Raw genomic sequence first — 25,014 nt, forward strand, 5'->3', positions numbered from 1 at the left:
CATACATTGAACTCAGCTGCCTTGAATGTGATGAGAAAAAGTGGAATAAATGACACGTCCATCATTCAATTGAAACATTAAATCTTCACTTTAACACAGAGGGATAACATCAGATCCACACTTTAGTACAAAGATAGATTTACAGCTAATTTCCTAATTCTTGTAGAGTAAAACTGTGGCTCGCTTGCTTTGTTAGAATAAATGTTAGCTCAAGCATTGTGATTAAGATTGACATCTGCACACAATATAGATAGGCATTATTAAACCAGTATATATCAAATTTGATAGAAAGTTATCCAAATTACAATTGTCAATATACAAATAGAAGCAGGCTAACCAAAGTCTTACCCTACATAAATTAGGAAATAAGCTGTAACATCAGTTTGTATTTCCTTCTTAAATATTGAGGCTTTCGCATAAAACAAATCTGGTTTTGAAAAATGTCATTATTCTAAATCTTTTTTTAACTGACGAATTCACTATTTCATATAACATATATAAAAATGAGCAACAAACTAAATGGGGCCAAATATATATTTAGAAATTATTGAATTGAATTGTGAAATTAACATGTCTTTCACAGTCTTATGAAAATTACGATTCATTCCGATTGATTTACAAATAGCACTATGAAACAATAAATATAATAATTTAAATATCTCAAAATCATAATTCATAGTACAAAATATCAGATGGTTTTGCTACTATTTCCAATAGTAAAAAAGAAAACTGTATAATTTTAAATGATATAAAATTCCATATACATAATACTAGCCACAGGTCAGTTATTTCTAGCATACTAATAATAATTTATCAGTTTATTTATACATTTGAGGCATTGGTGAACATAAGTTTATCTAAAGCTTTTAAAACGAATCCCTGATTTTCCAGACTTACAACAAATACATATATTGCTGGTCTCAACCCCTAAAAGCTGAGCAAAAACTTAATGTTGGGTCAAAATTTATTTTATTTCTACAAGCCTTTTGGTAAGGATAGCTAAAACTTTTTAGTAAGGATAGTACCATCGAAAATCTATTAAAACCTCTCTTGATGTTTACAAAACAAAAACCTATTTTCTTTAATTACAACTGGACACCGAAGTGTCAAAAGTCAAATCTACAAAACTAGTCATCAACAAAAATAATTCTACAAGTTGAGTTAAATATGAAATACAGTCCATAATAAAATAAACAAATATTTCAAATAATTTATAAAATATTTTCTATCTTAAAATTATATGCTAAAATAAATTACAGTGTGGGCTCTTGTATAATTTAGCTTTATATAGAGATGGTCATTTAATTCCAAGTGTAATACTAATATAAAATTTGAATATAACATTAAAAGACAATTGAGGCAATATAATAATTTGTATGCTGGATCAAAAATCACCGGTAATCTTTTGTCCACAGCTCACTTATTTTACCCTGTTATTCTTTTTCCTGCTCCATATGTTTTCACTTCCTTGTTCTACTTTCACTTTCACTTTACATCACTGCGAGGTCATGTGACTCATCTGAAGCTACTTTCACTTTTCCTCCTCCAAACTGATTATAATGTGAGATGATAATAAAATAGTCACGTGACACCTGAGGTATTTCACTATTTCGATCACATGATCGAGTCATGTGATCCTTGAGGTATATAAATGAATAATAACAACGATTATTCATAAAAAATGCAGTCTTTGTCTGCTAATAATAATATATAGGTAGATAAACGTCAGTGAGGTATCCTGTTTTTACGTATTCGACCAGGGAACAAAAATTATCAAGAGCTTATGTGTAAAACAAAGACAGTTTACCCGCATCATACCGAAAATATCATATAATAATATTCCTAAAATAACACACTATGCCAACCAACTCAAAAAATATGTCGTTAAAAACTTTTTAAAAATCATTTTGAAAAAAAGAGAAAAAAATGCATGTCAAAAAGCTTAACATACAAAACGGCTAAAAAATTTGTTCATAAAATCTCAGAGTCTGCAAACAACTGTTTTTACTTAAAAACAAATAATTAAAACATTAACCAGTCTTAACAAAAGTTTGAAAAAATCAAAAATCATAAATATAATAATATGAAATTCATGCATCAATTACTTGTTGTGAGTTGACACGATGTTCCTGAGGCGATGTGTTGGCATAGCAACGCTTTTTCCCTGGGTATGGCGGAGGAGGCGGTTGATACGTGTACGGCAACACGACCTCCTCCGGAGCCCTGATTCTACCATTCCGTAATGATGGAATTAAAGAGTCTGAGGTATTAGATTGAGGTTTGTCCTCGTTAAGTGAGGTATGGTGGTTGCTGCCGACATCCGAACAGTCCTCCACGCTGCTAACAGACCCCTCTGTCTCCACTGGCGATGGAGAATCATGACATGACGGGGGACCGGAGGTAGACTGTTGATTAGGGGCAGAAATCCTGAGAGATGATGGAGGGAGACAACTCCGTGATGAGTTATTTCCCTTTTGTACATCCTCTTCGACGGGAGAGGTATGTTCTTCACCGTTTTGTAAAATGTCTAAGTTCTGAGGTAGATCCTGGCCGACGTGGCTCTTATCATCTAAGGAACTTGTTTTGGGTCCTTTAGATGAATCTTCTGATGTATGACTTCCATCACTTGACGCTAACATGGAGGCTATAAGCCCTCGAGTTTCCTGAAATATTGATCAAAAAGATTAACATGGAGGCTATAAGCCCTCGAGTTTCCTGAAATATTGATCAAAAAGATTAACATGGAGGCTATAAGCCCTCGTGTTTCCTCAAATATTAACCATAAGTTAAACATGGAGGCTATAAGCCCTCGCGTTTCCTGAAATATGAACCATAAGTTTAACATGGAGGCTATACGCCCTCGAGTTTCCTGAAATATTAACAATAAGTTTAACATGGAGGCTATAAGCCCTCGCGTTTCCTGAAATATTAACCATAAGTTTAACATGGAGGCTATAAGCCCTCGCCTTTCCTGAAATATTAACCATAAGTTTAACATGGAGGCTATAAGCCCTTGAGCTTTCAACAAGTTTGAACCAGGTCTCATTTTAATTAATAGATAAGGGTGTTCTGTGGGTGTCAATTGTTGATGTGGTTCATACCGGTAAGTGTTTCTCATTTTTTTGATAAATTAGACAGTGGGTTTTTCTGTTTTTAATGGTTTTACACAAGTCATTTTTGGGGCCTTATATAGATTGCTGTTTTGTTTGAGCCTAGACTCTGTGCTGAAGACCATGTCCATCATTATACTTTATTTTCTCCTATAGGATATTGACACAAGACAAAATGTAAATGCTATGTACAATTATAAAGTTTTGAAATCACAAAATTAGAAATGTCAATAGCTTAATGTTTTGAATGGAAAAGTGTTTACAGTTTACAGTACTTGAGGAAGGAAAATCCTTCGTAATGACTTTCAAACGATGCTCTGGTATTAAAATGTCACAGAGATCTTCATGGCTGCCAAACAAAAGATCAGAGATCAAACTCAACTAACTTGTCATTATTTTCTCCGACTTTTAATGAACTCTTTACACTAAATCTGTGGTCTCATGTTAGAGGAAGGTTTTCTGCCTTCAAACCTCTTTAACCTGCCACATTTGTTGAGTCACAATCCTGTAGCTCAGTGGTTGTTGTTTGTTCATGTTTTTCGTAAATAGTTTTGCTGTAAGTTAGTTCCCCTCAATTGAATTGTTTCATATTTTTCATGTCAGGGTTTTTATATCCGACTATATGGAAGGTTTTTTTCTCATTGTTAAAGGTTGTTCAATTGCCAATAATTGCTTATATCCACTTCATTTGAACTTTGGTGTATAGTTGTTTGACTGGCACTCAAACCACATTTCCTAATTCCTACAAGAATTGGTGTATAAAATAAACCCTTTACACAGATTAATAGTTTGCATTCATTCCATTAAAAAAGAGCAAATATGTAAAAGGATAAATCACCATGATCAAATGTGTGATTTTATAGATTAACAAGGATGAAGAAGTACATGGATGCCCCACTTACACTATAATTTTCTATGTTGAGTGGACCGTGAAATAGGGGTAAAAACTCTTATTTAGCATTACATTAGAAAGATCATATCATAGTAAACATGAGTACTAAGTTTCAACTTGATTGGAATTCTACTTCATCAAAAACTTTGACCTAAAGCGGGACAGACGGACGAATGAAGGAACGGAAACACAGACTAGAAAACATATTTCCCATAAATGAGCATAAAAAGAACAAAAATACGGAACTCTGTCTTAGTTCCTAATCAAATGGCAAAATCATAACCTCAACATATCAAACTAATGGATAACAACTGTCATATTCCGGACTTGGTACATGTATTTTCTAATGGTAAATTAAACCTGGTTAAAATACAAACCTCTGGATTGGCTATTTCCCCTCGTCCGGGGAAAGCTGTGACATGTCCATTCGGCACATGACCATTTCTCATGCCATTCTTAAATGGAACATAGCCATTGATTCTTGTTCCATTAGGTGTGACGATCAAATTCCCACTGCCACATCCCTATAAAACACATCATACAACACTGTAGATTAGTCAGCTAGTACACAATTCTGAGGCAGAATTAGTCTTTACTATTCATAGAAAACTCCACTTTGTATCTTTTGTGTTTTTTTAGTGTTTAAATGTCATATCATGGCATTGCAAAAGGTCAGGTTTTTCTCTGTTTAAGAAGTTTTTATCCTAAAACTATTGAATATTGGATGTGTACTGATTGATACTATAGTCTTAGATACATATTTTTTTTTAGTTGATATTGGTTTTGAACAAGCTGTCAGTAACTGTGAGTACTCTCAGATCTGTGTATTTTTTATTTTTTCTTGGATATACACGTACATGACCATTCTTTGTTAGATGTATTTCTATTTGTATCCATCTGATGAGTTAAGCTTTTTTCAACTTATTATTATAGTTTATTATAATGTAGTACTGTTTCAGCACTGTCCTGGGGAGGATTTGCTGCTAACAAACATGTTATACCTGGCCACATTCTGTATGTCCCTATTATCCTTTCCAGTCTTTTATAGATTATTATGCAATAAGGGCTTTGCAGAAGGTTGCCTATAGCTGTTAATTTCTGTGTCATTTTATCTCTTGTTAAGAATTGTCTCATTGGCAATCATACCACATCTTCTTTTTTATATTGATATCTTTTGTATTTTTGTTTTCGTGTCAACAGTGCTTTTAATGAATTAAGCCGTTTTCCACTGGTTTTCATATTTTGTTTTTATGTTGTATTCTTGTACCAATGTCCAATCTATTTTTGGAAAGTGACCTCAAACTTTTTTTTTATGTAGTTGTTGAACTATATTGTATGTGAACTGACCTTGGAGTCACAATTTTGATTCTCTGTCAGAATTGGTGTGAACAGCTCCATCTGGTGGTGATCCAATAAACTCTGTTCTGCTGGACCAGTCACATGACCGTTACCATGGTTTGGTATGTGGCCATTACCATGGTAACAAGTTGTTTGTGTCTGTGGATAACTATTCTTAAAACATCTAAAAATAAACAAATAAATGAGGAATGGTAGAGGCCAACTAAAGTTAGAGAACGGAAACTAAAAATTTAGCAATTTTTATGTTTATAATGGGACATAATTCAAGCATGGTAAAAGTAACAAGACTGAATTTCAAAACTTGACTTTATGTAGTAATAAGCATTCTGTACAAGTTTCATGACATTAAGTTGCGGCAAACTAAAGTAAGAGAACAGAAACCAAATTTGGGATGTACTGGAGTACATACAACAGTCTAAACATATAGACCCACCTTTAGGGTAAAACATATGCTCCCTCTGCTACAGCAGGGGAATAAAAACAAATAGACATGCATTTACTTACAAACAAGAATGTGTCCCAAGTAAACGGATGCCCCATCTGTACTATCATTTTCTATGTTCAATGGACAGTGAAAATAGGATAAAATCTCTAATTTGGCATTAAAATTAGAAAGATCATATCATAGGGAACATGTCTACTAAGTTTGAAGTTTATTGGACTTCAACTTCATCAAAAACTACCTTGACCAAAAACTTGAACCTGAAGCGGGACAGAACCGGAAGGACCGACGGACAGATGCACAGACCAGAAAACATAATACAAGCCTTTCAAAGGTACACATAAGAGAAATTATACTAAAAATGCATGTGTAATGTTCCAGATGAGGGATTTTTTGCTGTGTTGAAGACAAATTTGTGGCATTGACCTAGCATTTTCTGCTCTTTGGTCTCTTCCACATATTCTCTATTTCCACTCTCAATTTTATCATTTACCTTGATAACAAATCAGAGAGTTATATGTTTCTGTTCCCTAGAAATAGTTCAGGACCCTTTCATACATGTCTTTGATGAGTGATGTCATTACCTGTTTCGACATAGTATGATCAGTATACAGATGATGATACACACAATTCCTATAAGACAGCCAATTATTATACCAATCTTCTGGTCTTTAGGACTACCACTCGGAGATACAACTGTAAACACAAAAACAAATTTAAAACATCATAAACAAAATGGGGCAATGCATTTTTTGTCAATCATTTAAATGTAAATAAATATAAGATTTGATTTAAATTAAAATGCCCTCCTAGAAGATTCACCATTGTATGTGCAATTACTGTTTCTTTCTAAGGCCGAGAAAAAAAAGATCTGTGTTTCCGGTAACCCGACCGACCCTGTTTTTTAGCCCGACCCTAAATTTTTTATTGGATCTTCCAAAAAAAAAGTTAAAAAATTTATCAACCGACCCTGTTTTTGACAAAGGCTTCTGATAGATGACGTAATATTTTTTCTCTCTTGCTTAGAAAGCCAGTAAAACATTTTATTAATGTCAAAAGGTATCCCAAATAGGTTAAAATCCAAGAAATTTGCACAGCAGGTGCTTCAAAAACATTGCAAATGGCACATTTCACAGATCCGGACTTGAAAAAACATGATAATTTTCAGGATTTCATTTACGATGTCAAAAAAAAAAAAAAAAATAATTCCCACCTACCAACCCTATTTTTCAAAATGATTTTACCGGAAACACATATCTTTTTTTTTTAGGCCTAAGTTGAATTTGAAGTCCATGAAGTTGTTAATTGTAGAATGATAATTATACAGGAGCAACACAACAGGTGCCACATGTGGAGCAGGATCTGCTTACCCTTCCGGAGTACCCGAGATCACCCCTAATTTTTTGTGTGTCTTGTGTACTTTTATTTCTGTTTGTCTTTTTCTTTTTTAGCCATGGTGTTGTCAGTTTATTTTTGATCTATGAGTTGGAATGTCCGTCTAGTATCTTTCAGCCCTCTTTATAAGCAATATACATACCGGTTTCCTTCTCAGGGATTACAATAGTAATTGTAGTATTACCAGGTCCTGCCCCTGTGCATGCTAACATCTTCAGATAATAATATATGCCTTCAGAATACTGTAAACTCCAGGATGTTATAGTTCCTACAAAACATTCTTACTATTATTCAAATTGTCACATACAAATGGTTTTATATATAACAAACTTTAGGTTTCACTTAGTAAAAACCACCATATCACAAACTGTATGACAAAAACTTGTCACTTTTGGAGAGATATCTTATATTCAAAGATATTTTGTTACATTTTCCTTCTGGTTCCAATATCAGAGAGACCAAGAGGAATTTTACAATTATAAATAAACATGGATAGCAGCCAGATTGAATTCTGAGGAATCCCAATGTGAAGGGAGGGGTAGAACAGAATATTACTCTTGAAGTTCAGACATCAAAGGTATGCCCCACAGTCCTATGTTTTGACATTTGAATATGAACTTTCCATTCTACAATAAAAAAAAAATCCTAACTTCATAGTAAAATGTGCCATAGATTTAGCCTTAAAAGGTGTTACTATGGGAAATTTCATTGCCTATATTTCCAGAAGTGCAACCTTAAATGAAATTCCAAAAGGGACAGAAAGTGTTTCAAAGGATGTAAACAAGCTCACTAAAAATGAAAGAAAACTAGGATATGAAAAGCTTTATATCATTTGACACAGAAATTTGTATTACATCATTTTAAGTTACAAGTATAATATCATTTCTGAGAAAACTGGTTATTTTTCATTGATTGTTGTTTCCTCATTGTCCAGTGTTATAATCCTTCCTTACGTGACATTTACATTTTCTGACCCCAACACAAGAAACAATGAATGTGTTTTTTAATTTGATAAATGCTTTATGTGCTTATTTGTAAATGTTTGTTTGTTTTGAGATTGTAACACAGTAATGACTGCTGTAACCATATTTTGACTATTTTGTTTACGCATCGTTGTATAAATGGAATTGGAGCGACTGTCATACAAGCGAGAGGTTTAGTGCTATAAAACCAGGTTCAATCAAACATTTCCTATATTTAAAATGCCTGTACCAAGTCAGGAATATGACAGTTGTTGTCCATTCGTTTAAAGTGTTTTTCATTTGATTTTGCCATTTGATTTCGGACTTTCCATATTGAATTTTCCTCATTCAGTATTTTTGTGATTTTACTTTTTTTTTTATTTTCGTGTGTACCTATTTTACTGGACTAAGGAAACTTGCATGTTCATGGACATTTTCTAAAGTTTTAATACAAGCCTTTAGAAAAGAGGTCATTACTTGTACATTAATTTTTGTGGTTTGCTAAAGTCTTAATACAAGCCTTTAGAAAAGAGGTCATTACTTGTACATTAATTTTTGTGGTTTGCTAAAGTCTTAATACAAGCCTTTAGAAGAGGTCATTACTTGTACATTAAATTTTGTGGTTTGCTAAAGTTTTAATACAAGCCTTTAGAAAAGAGGTCATTACTTGTACATTTAATTTTGTGGTTTGCTAAAGTCTTAATACAAGCATTTAGAAAAGAGGTTATTACTTGTACATTTAATTTTGTGGTTTGCTAAAGTCTTAATACAAGCCTTTAAAAAAGAGGTCATTACTTGTACATTAAATTTTGTGGTTTGCTAAAGTCTTAATACAAGCCTTTAGAAAAGAGGTCATTACTTGTACATTAAATTTTGTGGTTTGCTAAAGTCTTAATACAAGCCTTTAGAAAAGAGGTCATTACTTGTACATTAAAGTTTGTGGTTTGCTAAAGTCTTAATACAAGCCTTTAGAAAAGAGGTCATTACTTGTACATTAAAGTTTGTGGTTTGCTAAAGTCTTAATACAAGCCTTTAGAAAAGAGGTCATTACTTGTACATTAAAGTTTGTGGTTTGCTAAAGTCTTAATACAAGCCTTTAGAAAAGAAGTTATTACTTGTACATTAAAGTTTGTGGTTTGCTAAAGTCTTAATACAAGCCTTTAAAAGAAGTTATTACTTGTACATTAAATTTTGTGGTTGGCTAAAGTCTTAATACAAGCCTTTAAAAGAAGTTATTACTTGTACATTAAATTTTGTGGTTTGCTAAAGTCTTAATACAAGCCTTTAGAAAAGAAGTTATTACTTGTACATTAAATTTTGTGGTTTGCTAAAGTCTTAATACAAGCCTTTAGAAAAGAGGTTATTACTTGTACATTAAAGTTTGTGGTTTGCTAAAGTCTTAATACAAGCCTTTAAAAGAAGTTATTACTTGTACATTAAATTTTGTGGTTTGCTAAAGTCTTAATACAAGCCTTTAAAAGAAGTTATTACTTGTACATTAAATTTTGTGGTTGGCTAAAGTCTTAATACAAGCCTTTAGAAAAGAGGTCATTACTTGTACATTAAATTTTGTGGTTGGCTAAAGTCTTAATACAAGCCTTTAGAAAAGAGGTCATTACTTGTACATTAAAGTTTGTGGTTTGCTAAAGTCTTAATACAAGCCTTTAAAAGAAGTTATTACTTGTACATTAAATTTTGTGGTTGGCTAAAGTCTTAATACAAGCCTTTAGAAAAGAGGTCATTACTTGTACATTAAAGTTTGTGGTTTGCTAAAGTCTTAATACAAGCCTTTAAAAGAAGTTATTACTTGTACATTAAATTTTGTGGTTGGCTAAAGTTTTAATACAAGCCTTTAGAAAAGATGTCATTACTTGTACATTAAATTTTGTGGTTTGCTAAAGTTTTAATACAAGCCTTTAGAAAAGAAGTTATTACTTGTACATTAAAGTTTGTGGTTTGCTAAAGTCTTAATACAAGCCTTTAAAAGAAGTTATTACTTGTACATTAAATTTTGTGGTTGGCTAAAGTCTTAATACAAGCCTTTAGAAAAGAGGTCATTACTTGTACATTAAATTTTGTGGTTGGCTAAAGTCTTAATACAAGCCTTTAGAAAAGAGGTCATTACTTGTACATTAAAGTTTGTGGTTTGCTAAAGTCTTAATACAAGCCTTTAAAAGAAGTTATTACTTGTACATTAAATTTTGTGGTTGGCTAAAGTCTTAATACAAGCCTTTAGAAAAGAGGTTATTACTTGTACATTAATTTTTGTGGTTTGCTAAAGTCTTAATACAAGCCTTTAGAAAAGAGGTCATTACTTGTACATTAAAGTTTGTGGTTTGCTAAAGTCTTAATACAAGCCTTTAAAAGAAGTTATTACTTGTACATTAAATTTTGTGGTTGGCTAAAGTCTTAATACAAGCCTTTAGAAAAGAGGTCATTACTTGTACATTAAAGTTTGTGGTTTGCTAAAGTCTTAATACAAGCCTTTAAAAGAAGTTATTACTTGTACATTAAATTTTGTGGTTGGCTAAAGTTTTAATACAAGCCTTTAGAAAAGATGTCATTACTTGTACATTAAATTTTGTGGTTTGCTAAAGTTTTAATACAAGCCTTTAGAAAAGAGGTTTTTACTTGTACATTAAAGTTTGTGGTTTGCTAAAGTCTTCATACAAGCCTTTAGAAAAGAGGTCATTACTTGTACATTTTAGTTTGTGGTTTGCTAAAGTCTTCATACAAGCCTTTAGAAAAGATGTCATTACTTGTACATTAAATTTTGTGGTTTGCTCAAGTCTTAATACAAGCCTTTAGAAAAGAGGTCATTACTTGCACATTAAATTTTGTGGTTTGCTAAAGTCTTAATACAAGCCTTTAGAAAAGAGGTCATTACTTGTACATTAAATTTTGTCGTTTGCTAAAGTCTTAATACAAGCCTTTAGAAAAGAGGTCATTACTTGTACATTAAATTTGGTGATTCACCTGTATTCAGGAAATCCACAAAAATTGATATCTAAAGACTTATATTTAATCTGCAGTATGAAGAAAAGAATAATAAAACCTACCATTGACTTTGATTGTATACCAGTCACCTTGAGGTTCCTCATCAGATCCAAGCTGATATTTGATGACGTATGTTGTGATTTGACCGTTTGGTATTACAGGAGGTTTCCATGTGACCACAATATTACCATTCTTCATCAAAGCAGACATATTTACTGGTGGAGAGGGAACTAAAATAAAAGTAAAAAATGTTAATAAAGTACATACACATTGTTGGAAAATATATAACTTATTTGTGCAGAATTAGAAACAGTACGAAAACAAAACCCTTAATTGAATTATGGTTGTTCAAATCCAAATAGAGATCAACAAAGGGGAAACATGAAAATTAACTGCTATGCCAAAAAACTATTCACTTTACCACTAACAGGAGACTTTATTTGTTGGCAGATTTCAGGATACATCTGCATATCTGTGCACAGTAGATGTAGTAATTAAGCAATTTATTGAACCATGGTTTTATATTTTGTCATGGTGAACACAGTGTTCATGGGAAGTTTACACAACTTTATTGAGAACACAGAACAACCTCTCTGTAAAGATATTCTGAATGGAAACACAGCTTCGGTAAAATAAATGTATATAATATATGCAGTATTTAAAGTAGTATTTTTGAACAATAAGAACCTACCATCTTCCTTGGTCCTTGTGAAGACTGGTTTACTGTATGGACTGGATTTACCATCTCTTGTGTGAGCTCTTACATCAAACTGGTAGGAGGTGAAAGGATGCAGTTTGTCAATGGTAACAGTAGTCCTGCAATCATAAAAATGAAACATTAAAAAATAACAAACCTTTGTGAGCACGATCACATACGCCACACTTCCATATTTACACTGGCAAAACAAATCTAGCTAGATTTTCTAAGTAAAAAACCTGAACATTCCTACTAAAGTGATATGTCAAATACATTATACCCTAGGCAAATATAACTTGTAGTAACAGGATTTTCACTAAGGAATTATTGTCACATTAATACAGGGGGAAAAATCTAAATATTAAAAATTCAAGATAATAAATGGAGTCTTTAATTTTTTTTTATATCATATTGAAGGCATATCACCTATAGATAGCCTAGCCTACACATGCAAATTGTTACTTTTTTCATGGGGTCAAAGGCATATCACTCAATAGAGCCTACACAAGAAGATCTTTGGTACTCTTTGTCAACCTTTAACATATTGAAGGCATAACTCCTAATTGAGTATGATATCTCCCTTCCGGAATTGGCTATACTTTAAGTGCTTTCTGAATTGATCCACTTTTCAACATTTGTATTACATTTTGTATATTATTTTTTTGGCCTGAAGAGATTGCACATCTGGTGCATTAGACTTTGTACAAACTAGATATCATTGAGATGGGAGCCATCTCTGTGGGCCCCGCTGTCAATAACGTGGGGTAAATAAGTTGTATGGATAATCTGATATGAAGCATTATTTGAAGTTATTACAGTCTCACGTGTGATTTCAATCTAAGATTTTAAGTAAAAACTGATAAATATTCTCAACTTACTTTCATAGTATAATAGTGATATGACTGCATGATGTGAACTCATTGTTGACTACTCTAAGATGACTTCTGGATATATGGATTGATATTTGAACAAAATGTTTAAAGGTGCTGCCCAATTGATATTTGTCACATATTTTTAGAATTATGCCTTCAATATATTATGACCCACCAAGTATAAAGTATGAAATATTTACGGTTCTCGAGAGGTAGAGCGGACACAATTTGTTGAGAACAACAAGCGGATGGACAGACCGACGGACTGACCTTTGACCTAGGATGCATACATTATGACACATTCTCTGGTGTTGGTTAATATATATGTTAAGTTGAAAATGTTTGTCAGGTATAAAGTATGAAATAATAATAGCTGTCCTCTCAAAATATAGTGTGGATCAAATTTGTTAGCGATGGACAGACCAACAGACAGACAGACCTTTGACCTAGGAAGTGGTACATACATCATGACACACCCTCTGGTGTTGGTTAAAATGGATGTCAAGTATAATATTTAAAATCATAACGGTTCTCAAGATATAGAGCTGACACAATCTTCACAACAGGACACGGGGTTGTTAACTGAAACCAAAGTTTTTTTTACGTTAACCTTTGACCTAGGAAGTTGTACATACATCAAGACACGCCCTCTGGTGGTGGTTAAAATGGATGTCAAGTATAAACTTTGAAATCATAACGGTTATCTAGATATGGAGCGGACACCATCTTCACCACAGGACACAGGGTTGTCAACTGAAACCAAAGTTTTTGACCTTGACCTTTGACCTAGGAAGTTGTACATACATCATGACACACCCTCTGGTGTTGGTTAATAATCATGTTAAGTATTAAGTATAAAATCGTAACGGTTATCTAGATATGGAGGGGACACGATCTTCACCAAAGGCCACAGGGTCGTCAACTGAAACCAAAGTTCTTGACCTTGACCTTTGACCTAGGAAGTTGTACATACATCATGACACACCCTCTGGTGTTGGTCAAAATGGATGTCAAGTATAAACTTTGAAATCATAAGGGTTCTCAAGATATAGAGCGGACACGGTCTTCACCAAAGGACACAGGGTTGTCAACTGAAACTAAAGTTTTTGACCTTGACCTTTGACCTAGGAAGTTGTACATACATCATAACACACCCTCTGGTGTTGATTAAAATGGATGTCAAGTATAAACTTTGAAATCATAACGGTTCTCAAGATGTAGAGCGGACACACAAGTGTTACGGACAGACGGACGGACAGACGGACTGATCACTATAGGGCGACCCGCCTTAGGCGAGGCCCTAATTATGTAATTTAGTCTACACATGAAGATTATAAATTAGTCTACACATGAAAATTATAAATTTGAAGACATATCCCTCAATGCAGGCCACAAATGAAGATTTTTAGCAATTTATTTTAGATTTAAGTCATAACCACCAACCTAGTGACAGTGATTCTCTTTTCATCTCTATCAGGATTGGTATGGTAGTACCGCACAGTATAAAAGGCCACATCAGAACCAGCATCAGGCTGTATCCAGGTCAAGGTCACTCTGGTTTCCATGGTTGTGTTGATCTTTACATCTATTGGTGGTTGTACGGTGGAGTAGCCGGTCTCGAACTCGTCTACCACTGGGCCAGAGGTACCATGTTGGTTTTTGGCTACAAGTGTCACTACATAAAAAGTGTTGTTTTCTAAAAGGTAAAGCATATACAGGTTAATTCAAGCATGCATAAAGATAAACCAAGGTCATTGATAAAACATGAAACCTGATCTTTACAGACATTTCAAGTTGGATGAGCGTTATGGAATAACACAATTTATTGCTTGATGTTCAATGCATTTTTCACAATCTGCTTACCTACCTGGAGCACGAGAGACCACCCCCTGTCGTGTTCCTGTTGCTCAATCTTATCAATATATTTTATATAAGTACCACCATGGGTCTTTGGTTTTGTATGTTTAGTTAAGGATACTGTTTTGTCTTCTGATAATTTTTCGTCTTTTTCAATTTTTGCCATGGTGTTGTCTACTGTGAACTCAGAAATTATTGCCTGCATTTATAATTGCGATTTTGTCTTTTTAGACTTAAATGCGATTTAATTTTTACAATTTTGAGAAAAATCCTGTTCAATTCATATAAAATATTTCAAAATGCAAGTTTAAATTATTGCATTTCAACTCAGTCGCATTTTTCGCAATAATAAAAACTTCGCAATAATTTCTGAATTTACAGTATTAAATTGTTCGTTTCTAACTTTTGAGTTTGATCATTCATTTGGTATCTTTTGTCTCTCTTTTAAAAGCAGTAAAAAGGGAAACAATAGTACTTTTAAAATTGCAACTCTTTGCCAGTAAAAGCATGCAAACATATCTGTGCCTATAAATATTAGTACTTCTGATTATAAGTAGTTCAGACCTGCAGGTAAAGTCATGTCAGGTCTGCTCAGGTCATAAAATATGATGAAAATGAAAAGTTTAACTCGGATAATTTCACGAGTATGAATATGTGAACAATGAATGAGGCAAATATGATCATGAGTATGAAATAAATGAATACATATCAAAAGATTATTAAATATTTTGAGTTTAAATTTCAAAAAATCAATGCAGTTATGTGCAACTCCTTTTATCAATTCATTCAGTCCACAAGAAACCAATTACCACAAAAAAGGCTTGTAAAAGTTCATTTAGAAGGTGTTATGTTGTAACAAAAAACTTTTAGGAATTTTGTTTTAAATATTCATATTTCAACATAATATCTGCAACAATATCAACTACTGTGGACTCATTATTATTTGTGGAATACCAATTTTCGTGGCTTTCAGGGGTACTGGTGAACCACGAAATAAAATGTTCAACGAATAACAAATTTTCTATAGGCTTGTAACTAGACTTCAGCAAAACCACGAAATTAAATATCCATGAACTTGCAAGTTTTCCATAATCCACGAAAATTGGTACCCAAGAAAATAAATGAATCCACAGTATAATATCTGTTTATATTCTTTTGTTTTGCAGAAACATTTCTCATGAAGAATCTTAAAACATTAACTTGAGTAAAAGTTTGACCATATAAAGTAAAACATAATCTTAGGTAACCAAAACGTACCCAAATCAGTCAGAATGTAATTTCTCCTGTAAGCAGGCAGATTGAACTCCTCTGGAGGCTCCGTACTACTGATTTTATTGAGGGACAACAGGTAACCAGTTGTAGGTAGCTCTTCACTACTATGTTGCCAGGTAACATTCACGGAGGTAGAATTTATCTGGTTTACTTGTATTGTTGGGACTGAAAAAGAGCAAATCATATTCAATCAACCAAGTCCAAGATCCTGGACTAATGATAAAATTATGTACCAATGTTTCGTTACTATTCTTTAGATATTTTAGCAGATTTTGAAGCATTTTCTAGCTGTGTTAGAGACCCCTTGGTGGTCTTCAACTGTTTTTTGCTCTTTTGTCAGGTTTTTGGTGTTTAGACACATTTGGCCTTAATAAATAATAGGTATGTTTGCCCAAACGCTACCTACCCAGAAAAAAGCTGCCTACTCAAATTCTTTTATTGTCCTGATTTGAAGAAGTTTTTTTTTAATCAAAAAGGCATAGAGACTAATAAACATCTGATACTTCAATTTCTTTTTTTGAAAGAAAAGAAAATGCCTACCTACCTACCCACTGTCTCAACCTTTGGGTAGAATTTGGGCAAACCAAAATATTTTTAAGTGTGGCCTTTCCCATTTTAATTCTAAATTCTAAAGATAGACCATGAATGCCATTGTTCAGAGACATATGTGTTTCTCTTTCACATGCAGAATTAATTGAACAAAGACATCATGAAAACTGGTACACAAGACAATGAATGATTTTAGATGGAAATGAAGTTAGAGAACATTTGTAATGAAGTATAACTCTAGAACAGTAAAAGTGACACCAGCAAAACTCAAACTTGATCTGTATTCAGTTGTAATAAGCATTGTGTTGAAGGCCGAACTTTGACCTATAATGGTTTACTTTTTTTTTTTTTCAAAATTGTTATTTGGATGGAGAGTTGTCTCATTGGCACTCACAACACATCTTCCTTTATCTATTGTGTAGAAGCTTCATAACATTTGGTTAAAACAACTAAAGTTGGAGAAATGAAACCAAATTTGGGAGGTACCAACGGATTTGATACATCCAAGAGGTAAAGAAAACTTACCTGGGTTATTGCCGGTTGAAGTACGGTAGTCAACCCACGGCCAGTCCTTGTTTTCAATACGACAGTAGCCAGCCTTAGTGGATGCCAAGACTCTCACACGATAGTCTGTGTCAGGATCTAAACCTGAAAAAAATATAACATAGACAGATGGTCATTTATTTATGCCCATTTATGTCAATTCACTTTAATAGAATTTCTAAATTTTGCAAATCTTTCTCTTTTTATCATTCAAATTTATTAAATATCTTTAGATTACAAATTCTGTCTTGCAACAATAATATGTTTGACAATTTCATGACCTCAAGGCTTGAAATAGAATAAGGGCAATATTTCTGTTCACATTGAGGGAAATTTATCAATATCGCATCTTCTAAACATGAAAAAAACTGTTTTAAACTTTAATATTTAAACAACACAAAAGCGAATATAAAATAATAACAAAAATATGAATGCATTCAAGAACAATATACTTACCAAATTGCTGTTTCAGGGAAAAAAACCTTTCAGTTTTAAATAAGCATAGCTGGCTAGAGATTATTTTGTATGCAATAAACCAAAAGGCCACTTGATGGCAATGGAGGTGACCAGATTTTTAAAGGTGGTACCCAACACCTTGACTTAATTTAATTTAACTTGTTTAATTTTCATGAAATTTAGACAATATTTACTTTGACCCTTAGAGAAAATATAAAAAAATCAAAAAATTTGACCCTATCACTTTCTCGGAAAAATTTCATTGGATAGATAGATAGCAGTTTGACAATCACTCATTTTCATCATTGAGAAACTTAATATTTCCTAAACAATACAATGTGATTAAAACATTTGGTTGATTTTACAGAGTTATCTCACTGTATTGTTACCACCTTAACAGAAGATGTACAGGAAATGGATTGTGTTGGAGAAAATCATGGAGATATCTGGTATTCATACGAAACAGTTTCTATCCTACATGTAGTGATTATTTTAGAAAATTTGCATACAAGCTTTTTTTACTTAGTCAATTCAAATATGTAATAAAACATTTACCTTCATGTGCTAAATATGAAGATAAACAGTTACAGGGTAGAAATTTTAAATGTTTACTTAAAACTTTTGGTTTCTTGGACTTTCTATCCTTTGGACAGACATACGTAACTTTTTTATTACAGAAGATAAACAAATACAGAATTTTGTAAAACAATTTTGAATATCTGAGTTATAAAAGGATGCTTCTTAATTTGTGTAATAATTCTTTAAAAATAATTAATTTTTGTTAAAATATAATAATTTTAAGAAAAATTATTTATTACATTATCAACATCATTACCTCCCCTTTAACTGTATTAGTTGAAACATATTTATAAATAGTGGATTGAGAAACAAGGTTAATCCATCTCCAGCTTTACAGTTGCAACTGCTGCCTTGTAGCGGCATTAAGCAGCTCTTTTTCGAAATCTACAAGGGTGTCTTTTACGTGCAAGAGATATGGCTCTCTCTTAACATTTGTCGGCTATTTATCACCTCCTTCTGATGGACTATCATCATTTCTCAAGACCATACTTGCAAATTGTGTCAAGGGAGAGTCGAAAATTCTGTCCCTGAAATTTTCTCCCTAAAATTGGAATTAAACAAGGAACCTTTGTGTTTATAGTAGCCAGATGCACTAACCACTACCCCACAGCTTTAACTGTATTGTATGCCCTTAAGTGTGGCGTCTGTATTACCTTTTTAATATAACATTTGTTGTGTATGAATTACCTGTGATAAGGAAAGACGTAGCCGTCCCTGATGTCCTTTCCTTCATGATGATTTTACTCTCCACTTTCATGTAATAGATTGAGTACTCGACAATGACTCCATTTCTAAATCTGAGTGGGAGGGGATCCCATTTGACTGTGATTGTATTAGGTGTTGTGCTCACCAGTCTTATCAATGGTGCTTTACAAGGAACTGAAAACATAGAAATATTAATAAGATCAAAAGGCTCTCAGCTCAAAATCTTAAATTATTGTTTAAATTGACAATCAAAGTGTTTCTAAGTACTGAAGGGAAAGTAAAATTAAAGAATGCATTGTTTTAAGCATTGTTGTAGTTGATTCAACTACAATTCTGGACAAAGGAAGATAACTCCTTCTTTAAAGACAACTTTAACAAGTATGGATATTAGACTCATTCACCTTGCACGTAAGTCATGCAATTCTCTTATATCATTTGTCAATATCCTACAGAAACATAGTTGTAGGTGAGGACTCTTAAAGTTGATTGGAACTAGAAAGTATTACAAAAAAAAATCAAGGATAGTTTCTACCATAATATTCTATGAAGTCTTTTTCAAAAGGCCTAAAATAAAATATAATTTGTTCCCCCAATCCTGGCCAATCCCTGCAAAAAAGGTTTGACTCATAAAATTCTATTGTCAAAACTAAGTAAAATATATTTTTTTTTCATTTCCAATTTCAGGCCTGCCAAATTGTCTGTATTGTTCCAGCTATTTGGTAAAAAGAAAATTATTTCCCTACCTACCAACCCACACTAGGGTCAGGACTAGGGAAACAAATATTTTTTTGTTCTTGAAATAGTGTATAAATTAGAGTACATGCTTACCATCTTCTAGTGTTGCCACTGTGACTGGATCTGACTGTTCCCCTGCCCCACACTTTGATGTATAGGCTAACACAAATACTGTATAATTAGTATAAGGTACCAGATCTGTGAACATTTTCATTGTATCTGTTGCCAACATCACTTGTGTTTCTACATTACCTGAAAAATAATAAATATGATACTGTATAGCTGACTTATATTAACCCTTAAATCAAATTTCAGAAATCCATGAAGTGTAGTTCCTGAGAAAAATGTGACAAAAAATTTTCATTTGACTGAAGGAAGGATGGATGGATGAATGGATTGAAGGACAGAGGTAAAACAGTATACCCCCTTTTTTCAAAGCGGTGGTATAATTAAGTAACTTTATTTTCATTTTACCAATAGTCCTTTAGATTCTGAAAAGGCAAAGTCGACTTACTTCCAGTGTCTGCCACTTTCATTGTGACAGAATACGCCAAAATGGGACATTTCTTGTTTGCAGGTCTATACCATGAGACTTTTATACTTCTACTGGACACTGCCTCAGCGCTGACATTTGGTTTTCCAGGGGCTGTGTCTGTAAAAACAAATAATTAGTTATGTTGAGAGTCATTCACATGAATTAACTCAAATAAAAAATTCCTATTTCAGATGAATATATTACTGTGGATTCATTCACTTTCGTGGTTTTAGGAAATCTTTGTAGAAATCTAATATCCGGGTTTTGATAAAGTCTGCATAAATTCCTTTACAAAATTTGTAATACATTTAACATCTTGTATCTAGGCCACACTTAAAAACATTTTGGTTTGCTCAAACCCTACCCAAAGGTTGAGACAGTGGGTAGGTAGGTAGGCATTTTCTCTTTTTTTTTTCTTCAAAAAATTGAAGTATCAGATGTTTACAGGGTTGGCAAAAACCCGGGTTTTAAGAGTATTGCCCAGCCCAGTGGGAAATACTGGGAAAACCCGGGTTTTACTGGGTTTTATTGGGTAATACTGGGCAATACTGGGTAATATAAAATAATTGTCTGAATTTGAAAGAGGATTCAGTGATCAACACAAATGAAATGCATTTGATAAGATAGTTATACCCTATTTTGTTTGTCTAGCATGTGTCTAGATTGGGAAACTAAATATAAAGCAAATAATTTTTTTTCTTTAAAAAAAAATATAAATCCTAATTTAAGAATTAACAATTACTTGTAAGAAAAATTAAATTTCAATAATGTCACTAATTTAAAATTAGTAATTATTTAGATTAGAACACAGCTTTGTTTTATGGGCTATTTCAAAAAAATGATGCCTTTCCTTTAAACCTTTGTCAGTCTCTTGTATGATACTATATCTGTAATGTTTTTAGGTCAGATAATGTATTATGATTAGTTGGTCCTAACTACCAAAGATAATAGCAGTATGTGCTCTGTTTAAAAAATATTGTCCAAAATTGTACCTCAAAATGTCAAAGGAGTGTAACGCTTTTAGTGTGACATTTAGAAGAAAGCATGTGCATTCATTGATGATATAGAATAAATAAGGGCAGATACAATACCAAACAATATCTTGAATCCAACTATTATATCTTGACTATGATTTCTTGTTTAATTCTTCCATATATTTACATTTTTATGAGCCTCATAAGGTAAGTCAAATAAGTTTGTGTTAAAAAAAAAATGTTAGTAAAAGTCAATATGTTGCCAGAAAATGTCTTTGTAGGTGAAATAACATGTTTCTGTACATCTTGCACGGTTTATTTTTTTTGGTAAGTATCATAGCTTGGCACAGGTGCATCCAGTTGACCCTCAAGTTCTACTACTGGAATATTATGGTTACAATAAGAGGACTACCCAGGTCTGTCAGGAGTGTAACAACTGGGTTAAGATGTATTTTTTTTAGAAACAATGTTGTTATAGTTGTTGTTTTTTCTTGAATTTCAGTGAACATTACCTGTTACAGTTTATCAGTAACAAACATGCCATTATTATGGCCTTCATTGCTTTTGTATGCTCAATACTTCAATGTCAGGAGTGTAACACAAAAAAATGCCTTATTTCAATCTTATTAGCAAAGGTAAGTTATTGGAAGAAAAACAAGCTGACAATTATTATAAAATGACATTACTACACCTCAGCTTAACACAGAATACAAGTCTACATCATTACTTTTGAAATTTTTGAACTAAAATTGCAATTGAACTAGCTTGTTTAAATGTGTTACAGTCCTGACATACAAGTATTGAGCATAAACAAGCAATAAAGGCCATAATAATGGCATGTTTGTTACTGAAAATATGCAACAGATGGTGTTCACACTCAAATTCCAGAAAGGAAAACCAATAATAACAACATTGTTTCTATAAAAAATAACATGAATGTTACACTTAAACATTTTAAAGCGTTACACTCCTGACATTTTTGGGTACATTTTTGGACAATTTTTAATATACAGAGCACATACTGCTACCATCTTTGGTAGAACGAACAAACTTATCATAATACATTATCTGACATAAAAACAGCATATATATAGTATCAAACAAGAGACTGAACAAGGTTTAAAGGAAAGCCATCTTTTTTTTTAAATAGACAATTAGCAAAATTTGTAAATATGTAAGAAGTATATAATTTTTTTTAACCTGTTCTTAATTTGTACTAAAATAATATGTGAAATATAAAGACTCTACATGATTTCAGGTCAGTTTCAGGTTAAAATATTGTAGCAATAAATTATGGTCAGGAGTGTAACATTTGTTACACTCCTGACAAGTTTCTGATGTAGCTTATCTATAACAAAATTCAACATGATTCTTAATTAAAACAATTGTAACATCTTTACAATGTTATGAGAAAGCTGATCTGTCTTGTAAAATTGATTTTTCTGCACACTATTCACCAAAGATTCTTAAAAATTAAAGTGTAATTCTCATTAAACATGTTAAAAGTTTGCTCTTTGCTCAGAAATTAAAAAAATATGTAATCAAATATCTAATAAATTTATTTATTTGTGAGATTGTAGATTTAAAATAGATATCATTACTGATTTTCTAAACATTCCATTAAAAAACAGTCTTACAGTTACTGAAAAAATATGTCAGGAGTGTAACAAAAGGATAAAAAACACATGTTTGTATTTTTTAAATGAAGAAAACTTAGAATTGACTGAAGCAATTGTTGTGAAATTTTCAGAGGATGTAATTAGATCATATATGTTTGCTTCCTTATACTTTTTATATAAAATTAAAGCTTTTGCAAAGAGATATAAAAACTTTTGAAATAAGATATTAAAGAATACACTAAAAATTGGTGAAATTTACATATTTAGAAGAAAAAAAACTGTTTATAAGTAAAAAAAAATTGCAGGAAAATCATTTAGTACCTTTATTGCAACAAACAAAAAAATTACATTGATATTTATATTCTTATTTATGTTTGTTAGTTGATATTATTATTATGTTGTTTCCTTTAAAAAGTGGATGAATTCTTATGAGTAAAATGTTGTTAAAATTTTAGTTTTTATTATTTTGCATTAACCCTTGGTAGTTTTGTAAACTTGAATGTCTCTGGATTAAAGAAAAATGATAGAAAAAAGATTAGCAATGACTTAATTTTTTACCATGTTTGTCACACTTTGGCATTATTTTTTTTTAAATAGCCCTTATGTAACAATAATGAGCCCTTATAATTCTATAAGTGTTATTGGCATGACCCTTTAGGATGTTTATTTAGCAATATGAATGTATAACAAATAAAATTAACAAGTCACTTAAACACTGCAATACAATGCATGTTTCAAAGTCTGTATTATTAAAACAATGCTTGGTAATTAAAAAGGTATCTTTAAATGTACAAATCTTCTGTTCTACCTACACATAGAATTACTAGAGAAGAGAATGAAATTGACATTTCAATCTTCTAGAAATGACTGTCAATGGTTATCTGTATAAATTGTATATATTTAGCTGTTATACTATGAAACTGTACCAAGTCTTTACTATTTAGTGTTAAAATAAGCATAGAAAATCATATTGCCCAGTATAGCCCACTATTACCATTTCTGGGAGTATTGTCCAGCCCGGGAAAACCCGGGTTTTCCCACCCGGGAATTCCCGGGCGGGTAATACTTTGCCAACCCTGGATGTTTATTAGTCTTCATGCCTATTTGATTAAAAAAAAAATTCTTCAAATCAGGACAATAAAAAAATTTGAGTAGGCAGCTTTTTTCTGGGTAGGTAGCTTTTGGGCAAACAAACCTATTATTTATAATGGCCCTATGAAATCCACAAAACTTAGTATCCAACAAATATCAATGAATTGACAGTATCTACTATTATCATACAAACCTTTCAGGTTTACTAAATTGGCTTTAAAAAAACTCATTCCAGAAGGTTAAAATTTAAAACTGCAGTGAAATCTTTCAAAATGTTTATGGAGAGTACTAACAGTGATTTGAACATGTTGAAAGGATAATACTTTTTTTTTACTTTTAAAGTCTTGTTCTACTGGAATCAATTAAGTATGGATTTTCTGCACTCTCATCGCAATTATTTTCATTTGCATGTGCTGTTCAAACATCCTGTTTAAACATACAAAAGTTTTTCAATTGTATTTTTAAATCTGGAACTGGTTCATTCTACAATTGTGAAACTTCTCAAAATGTAGAAATTAATGAAACTACATCTTACAAATTAAGAAATACGAAATGTATAATTATGGCCCTCTATTCAACCTACCGTCTTTTTCAATGAGAAGCCTGGCGAATGCTGATACAAAGTCAACACTGTTCTCAGCTATACACTGATAATACCCAGAATCCTCCACTACCGTCTGCTCTATCACCAGTTGTCTCCCTTCATCTTTTATCTGTAACAAATTAAATTGGAATAAAAATTTGTATCCTTTTTATGAATTTGAAAATATATTATTGCAACTTTTATTGTATCATAATACGACATCACACAGTTTTGAGATTTGAAGCATGTATTTTCATGTCAGTAGTAATGTTGGCTCTTTTCAAAACTAGCTCTAACCTTTTTTATTTGGAAAATATGCGTCATTTTTAGAAAATTGGGAAATTAAGAATAACCCATGAATTTGACTGAAAATTCAATTTGCAGACCCCCTTTCAAGAGTCAAACCCTTCTTTGAAATAAGACTTGCACAAAGTCATTTTAGGCATGGCAAATGTTTAAATGAGTGATTTTCAGTTTGTATTAATGCACAATAAATACTTAGGTTGCACTGCTGTTTAGGAAAAAAATTGATGTTTTGGGAATAATTTTAAACTATTTTTTTTTACAAGTCAAGATTTTTCTCCACGGTAAATAGCCTTTATCCTCCGGTAATTTAAGGCAAACTATATCACTGCATGTATTTAGAAGATGATTTTTTTTACTCATATATATTTATCAGTGAGTGATAAGATATCTCTTAGAAGAAATTTAAATATTCCAATGAATTAACTCAAAGAACAATAGCTATTGTATCTATTGAACGGAACAATAGAGCAAACAAAAGTTCAA

General features: G+C 32.2%; 1 protein-coding gene across 1 annotated transcript in view; it reads right to left on the minus strand.

Moving 5' to 3' along the window:
* Positions 1 to 1,112: 1,112 nt before the first annotated feature.
* Positions 1,113 to 25,014, minus strand: part of LOC134719131 (protogenin-like) — a 45,897-nt gene continuing 21,995 nt past the window's right edge. The window contains exons 8-21 of the mRNA XM_063582102.1: positions 24,226 to 24,355; positions 19,937 to 20,074; positions 19,516 to 19,674; positions 18,670 to 18,861; positions 16,930 to 17,052; positions 15,841 to 16,020; positions 14,170 to 14,422; positions 11,849 to 11,973; positions 11,220 to 11,387; positions 7,341 to 7,466; positions 6,388 to 6,499; positions 5,350 to 5,524; positions 4,380 to 4,526; positions 1,113 to 2,663 (exon numbers count right to left, since the gene is read on the minus strand). Of these exons, the coding sequence (XP_063438172.1) occupies positions 2,091 to 2,663; positions 4,380 to 4,526; positions 5,350 to 5,524; positions 6,388 to 6,499; positions 7,341 to 7,466; positions 11,220 to 11,387; positions 11,849 to 11,973; positions 14,170 to 14,422; positions 15,841 to 16,020; positions 16,930 to 17,052; positions 18,670 to 18,861; positions 19,516 to 19,674; positions 19,937 to 20,074; positions 24,226 to 24,355 (2,601 nt within the window). The 3' untranslated portion in view covers positions 1,113 to 2,090. The remainder of the gene's footprint in view (positions 2,664 to 4,379; positions 4,527 to 5,349; positions 5,525 to 6,387; positions 6,500 to 7,340; positions 7,467 to 11,219; positions 11,388 to 11,848; positions 11,974 to 14,169; positions 14,423 to 15,840; positions 16,021 to 16,929; positions 17,053 to 18,669; positions 18,862 to 19,515; positions 19,675 to 19,936; positions 20,075 to 24,225; positions 24,356 to 25,014) is intronic.

Source organism: Mytilus trossulus, chromosome 5, assembly GCF_036588685.1.
Source record: "Mytilus trossulus isolate FHL-02 chromosome 5, PNRI_Mtr1.1.1.hap1, whole genome shotgun sequence".
NCBI classification, from domain to species: Eukaryota; Metazoa; Mollusca; class Bivalvia; order Mytilida; family Mytilidae; genus Mytilus; species Mytilus trossulus.